Raw genomic sequence first — 6000 nt, forward strand, 5'->3', positions numbered from 1 at the left:
GCAAATTTCTCCTGCCACCCAACAGTTTAAAGCTGTCACTCTATGCTATTCCCTTAAATAAAACATAATTAGTAAGGCATATCTGCCACATACACAAGTCAATAATCCAACAACACCCAAACAAAATATCTCTGGATTACCTGGATTACTGGTTCGCTGGACACTTTGGTAGAAAATTAGTGATCTAAAAATATGCAACTCAAAGGCACTGGTAAGGCAAATACCAGACTGACACCGTTTTATAAGGAAGGACAAAATCCGAGAGTCAAACATTTTAATGAACAGAAATTTAGAGGACAGAAAGTGACATTAAACAAATCAGCTGATTATAGCCATGTGTGACCCTTTCCACTCCAACAAGTCAGGCCTAAGTAGATGAAGCCCCCCATCCCTACAAAACTTCCTTTCGCCTTCCATTTCTTCTATGGCATTAGAAAACAAAAAAACCCTCGTCCATTAATCAAAAAAAAAAAAAAAAAAGTCCACTACACAAAATTAAGCCACCACATACAGGAGAGCTTTGAAAGGTTAAAATCACTCCCTATCATTAAAATCCCATCTGCAGGATGATCTCAGGTATTGCGTGAGCAACTTAGAGCCATAGCTGACACAGGAGGAGCAAAGTCTAGGTCTGGGCTACAGAACCTACCCCAAAGGAAGACGTGACCTTAACACAAAATCTACGGAGAACTACAGTATGTATAGGCTCCCAACGGGCTTCCAATGTGCCGTGGGAGTGTATTTATTCCTCTACAACACACATTACACTTCTGCCCTTAAAGTTGCCAAAGCGCCATCGCAAAAGTGGCCGGCAGTTGCAAAACAGACCAGCCTCCGGCTGTCGGCACGCTTCTTTGGCACGCTTCTTTCTCGTGCCTTGTGCTTCCTATCCAGGAACAATTTCTCAACGTGGTCAAGGTGATGCTGCAAAACTGCCCTGGATGCAGCAAGCGCGTAGGGGAACAGTTGCTCACCGGTCCCCGAAGCCTACACCTGGGGGATCAGGGAAGGGTGACCGACTGCCCTGCCATTTTCAACATGCTGCTCCTAGCCACGATGGCAGCACCTTGCGTGCCCACCAACACGCGAGGAGGCTTCTGGCTCACGCCGATGCCCTCTGGAAGCAGAGGCGAGTGTGCACTTCCTGCCTTCCTCCAGGGTGCTGTCCAGCCAAGGGTTGGGGAGGGAGATCCCTGGAAAAGCAGGGGCTGGGAAGGAGCCTCTGCCCTTCCCCTTCCACGCAGGCAGCAGCAGCATCCCGCCCAGGCCCGGATTCCCCGCAGCTTAGGCCCCCGCGCCTGCGGGGGGATCTTCCCCCCACACACCCCCACCTCCCTCCTTCCCTCCCTCCCTCTCACCTGATCTTGTAACTCGGGAGAGTGTGCTTGCGCTTGATGATTTTCTTGAGCTGGTTGACGATGATGGAGGTGAGCTGGGGCATAGGCCGCCCTTCGAACTGGGAGCGCACCTCGAAGTCGATCAGCGGGTCCTCCACGAAGGAGAAGAACCAGTGGGTGAAGGGCACGCGAGTGAAGACGAAGCGCAGCCTGCCCACCACCCGGGACAGCTTGACGAACAGGTAGGCGGACTTGCCGAAGACCAAGTCCACGTCGATGGCCAGGTGGAAGCCCCCGCTGTACTCCACCTCCGCCTCGAAGGCCAGCTCCTCGGGGGAGGTGGCGGGCAGCGTCTCCCCCTCGGGGCCGTCCGACTCCCCGCCGGCCGAGGGCGCCACGGGCCGGAGGAGCCGTATGGTCTTGATGAAGGGCACGGTCTCGCCCAGGAACACGTCCCGCAGGCTCAGCCCCTCCAGCAGGCGCCCGGCCGTCTTGGTCTGCAGCAGCTCCTCGAACTCCACCTTGATCTTCTTGGTGACCCAGCGGCGGGCCAGCGCGGTGTCCCGCAGCTCCCGGAACAGGAACAGGATGGTGGCGTTGAGGAAGTAGCAGGTCTCCCGCGTCGGCGGGGCGGGGGTCTCGGGGCCCGGGGCCGGGGCCGGGGCCGGGGCTTGGGCCGGGGCCGCGCCGCCGTCGGGGGGCCCGCCGGAGGGCTCCTCAGCCCCGCCGCCGCCGCCGCCGCCGCCGCCGCCGCCGCCGCCGCCGCCATAAAGGTACTCCCTCAGGGCCAGGCCCGGCACCGGCTTGATGTAGCGGAAGCCGTCGCCCGCGCGGGCCGCCTCGTCCGGCGGCGGCTCGGGCTGCCTGCGGTACAGCAGCAGGAACTGGGTGAGGAGCGTGAGGAAGGAGCCCAGCACGGCCGACGCCAGAATCATGAGCAGCAGCCCCATCCCCGCGCCGCCTCCGCCCGGGCCGCCCCGGCCGCGGCTCCCGCGCCCACAGCGCCGCGCTCTTCACGTCGCCGCCCCCGCTGCCTCCATCTTGAGGACATCGGGCGGCGGGGTCGGGGCGAGCGGCTCCCTGGGCCTCGTCCGGCGGCTCCGGCAGGCGCGGTGCGGCGGCGCCCGAGCCTGCGGCGGCCCGCGCGGCTCCTCAGACGCTCCCGGAGGCGGCGGCTGTGGCGGCGGCGGCGGCCGCGGCGGCGGCGGCGGCGCGGAGGGGGCGGGGCGGCACTCCCTCCGGCCCGCGGTCATTGGACGAGCGGCGTGTGACGTCAGGGGCGTGCTCGCTCCCGACGGCGTCGCCTGGCAGCCGGCGCCCGGGCGCGCGCACGCGGGTCCCTGTTCACCTCCCGGGCGCCCTTCCAGCCCCGCCCCCCTCGCCAACATCCCATTCCCGCGTGGTCCACGTGGCTGTCACTTCTGGAGCCGCGGGCGCGATCCGGGGAGATAACTGGGGCCACCGGTGCAGCATAAGCAGGCCGGGCGGAGGTGGCGTGGCGCGTTCTTGATCCCGGTCCTCCCGTTACCCTCTGAAGCGCCCAGCCCCCCCCCTCCCCCTTTGGCCGCGGTCCCTGCCTGTTACCTCTGCTGCAGTGTGCTGCTTCCACTTGCGCCCCTGACACCCGGGCTGGCGCGGCTTTCCCTGCGGGGGCAGCGCCGCAGAGGATCCGAGCTGGCCGTTCCGAGACTTCCCAAGCCCGGGAACAAGACAGGGCTGAACTGCCTCAGTCACCGCCGTCGCTGACCGTCAATCCAACCAGCAGACGCTCTGCGTCTGCGAAGGGTGGGCCTGGGAGGGAGGGACGGAGAGAAACGCGGAAGATGCAAACGAACTTTACCACCAAGGTGAAGATTCGGGATTTAAATGAGAAGGACGTAGAAGAGCCAGGATGAGCCGGATGATGATGATGATGGTGATGATGATGGTGATGATGAATTTGCAAGAGGATCAGATGATGAAGAGTGGCTCACTGTCAAGCTCTTGTCGTGTGTTAAGCTCCGCGTGTGTTACCACATTTAGCCCATGGGAGAAGTTATTGTTAGCTCCCACCCATTTCACAGGTGTAAACGCTGGCGCAGAGAGGCAAAGGAACTTGGCCTAGGGTCACGCAGGGAGGCTGGTTTGGCTAAAACTAACTCTGGAGCCCTTGGTCACTGATCTGTACCATGATAACCAAATTGCTAGGGTTGGAAGGGGGTTTACGGGTTCCCTCCCTGCTGCACAGAAAGGGGGAGTTGGGGAGGAGGGTCAGGAAGGACTTGGAATTTTGCACAGGGTAGCACCTTGACCGAAGCCCTGGAGTTTTAAGGAAGCCAGGTTGCCCAGAACAGTGTTACTCATCATGTCCTCTGGCTACTCGGTTGTTACATCATAAATGCTTATGTGGCTCCTGCCACATTGACACCACACCAGTTCTACCCCTAGTCCTACAGGGGTCAGATATCCCATACTATAAAGTCAGGACGGCTCTGGATGGCCCTAGGGGTCAGGGCATGGCCCCTCTCTCTAGCCCTGGAAGATCTTCAAGCTAGTGATTGTCTCGAATCTGGGTGATGCTAAAACAAAAAACCAGAGTTCCGCTTCATTTTGACCCAGCTGGAGCAAGTACAGAGCTTTGGAACCAGGCCTGTCTTAACTTACTCAAGTCCAGGTGTGAGACCAGAATGGCTCCTGTAAGATAGGTGCTTGCTGAGGAGCCAGACTTAAACCCCATATTCCACATATATGGAAGCCCAAAGTCCTGTCAGGATTTCTGAGAACTCTGGCAACTTCTTTTCTCGTGGTCACCTTGGGCTCCTGGCCTCTGCTTCAGGACTACTGTCTCAGACCTACATAGTTTCGATCCAAATGGGAAGTGTAGGCTCTTCCTCAGTTTCAGCCGGAAACCTGATCCATAACTCATGCGCCACTGTAAGAAATGTCCGAGAAGCTGGAAGTGGGGATGGATGAAAGTAGTGGTTCTTATCTATTACTGAGATCCAAAATCCTCAAATTGTACATTGACCCGTCCAGCATCTTAAAGTATTCCTTAGCCACCTCCACAAGGAAAGTTGGTGATCTTCCTGGGAGTGAGTCCACAGTGTGGCACTCCATCTCACAGGCTCCTCTCTCCTCTCCTCTCCTCCTTCTTCCTGCCTCACTCCTCAGATTGCCTCTGGGAATCCTGAATCTTCTCAATCCATTATACAGATTTACTCCCTTCCCCAGCAAAACTTGTCACTCCAAATCCATGAAGGAGCTCAGCACACCTTTTGGGAAGATTAAAAAAAAAATTTCCCTGGTGTTAAAAATGGCTGACATTTATTATACACATATGATTTTAGTAATTACAGTATTATTGTAAATAACAGCATTTATAGAGAATTGACTATATACCAGGCACAGTGTTAAAAATCTTATGTGCCTATTCCCTTTAAAACTATCAAAATGTCTGGGATGCCTAGGTGACTCAGTTGTTAAGCGTCCAGTTCTTGATTTCTGCTCAGGTCATATCTCAGCATCCTGAGATCAGGGGTCTCTGGACTGGGTGTGGTACCTGCTTAAGCATCTCCCTCTCCCTCTGCGTCTGACCCTCCCCCCACCGTGTATGCTCACTCTCATGCTCTCTCTTTCTTAAAAAAAAAAAAAATCAAAATGCTTATAAGTGTTGGCCCCATTCAGGCCTCAGGTAATGAGTCCAGCCCCTGACTGGCTGACCTCATCACAACCCACCTGGCCAACCCATTCCATATTGCTACTTGCAAACATTCACCAACTTGGGACCTTTGTTTCTTTTGCCTTTTACTATGTCATTCAGCCAACCCAAGTTTTCTTAACCTCTGCACTATTGCCATTTGGAGCGAGACGGTTCTCTGTTATAGGGGCTGTCCTGTGCCTTGCAGGAGGTGATGTTATGTTTATAGAAGCTTATTATTCTTCCATTCCCTGGAAGAATATAAATTCAGCGACCTTTTTTTAAAAAAAAAAATCAATCCTAGTTCATAGAAACTCAAAAGTCTAAAAACCTTTGGCCCCAGCTCTGAAAATCTATGATTCTAAGTAGGTTTTCGAAGGAAGAAGTTGCATTTAGCCTGCCTGCTGACTTTTTAATGAGTTTTAAATGACATCATTGAAATTAAGCTGCCCCAACACCCTTCATGGGAAGTATCTATTTCATGGGTAAAGGCGGTTGAATAATGCAAGATGGGATGCTTATAAAGACTAGCATCCTCACCAACTAGAGACAGGCATGGACCACTTTTGCTGTTAAAGTCTAAATCGTTTCTCCCGACCACTACCTAGGACGAGAAAGCCAAAGCATGTGAATATAGAGAGTTTGTGAGTAGCATGAAAACCAATTTGATAAAAATGATATAAAATGACACAAATGTCACGAAATATGGGGCAAAGCCCAGAGTAATTTAGAATGATAACAAATCTAACAAATGATACATCACACCATTTTGTGAACTGTGAGAATTCAAATTCAATGAGTATTTTTCAGCATCCAGCGTGTGCCAGGCTCGGGGATGTGGAATGAATAGGACAGAGTCCCTGCCCTCCAGGGCTGCCAAGGTGTGGCAGACACACACCTACATAACTGATGTTAAGAGATAGCACCCAGTGTACTGTTAGAACAGAGTCTTGCTGGTTCAGGGATAGGGACAGTACATGGCAAGGA

General features: G+C 54.5%; 1 protein-coding gene across 1 annotated transcript in view; it reads right to left on the minus strand.

The window, feature by feature from the left end:
• PDZD8 (PDZ domain containing 8) overlaps positions 1-2385 on the minus strand; it is an 80898-nt gene extending 78513 nt beyond the window's left edge. Inside the window, exon 1 of the mRNA XM_055346375.1 lies at positions 1359-2385. Coding sequence (XP_055202350.1) covers positions 1359-2287 — 929 coding nt within the window. The 5' untranslated portion in view covers positions 2288-2385. The remainder of the gene's footprint in view (positions 1-1358) is intronic.
• Positions 2386-6000: the final 3615 nt, after the last annotated feature.

Source organism: Nyctereutes procyonoides, unplaced genomic scaffold, assembly GCF_905146905.1.
Source record: "Nyctereutes procyonoides isolate TBG_1078 unplaced genomic scaffold, NYPRO_anot_genome, whole genome shotgun sequence".
NCBI lineage: Eukaryota > Metazoa > Chordata > Mammalia > Carnivora > Canidae > Nyctereutes > Nyctereutes procyonoides.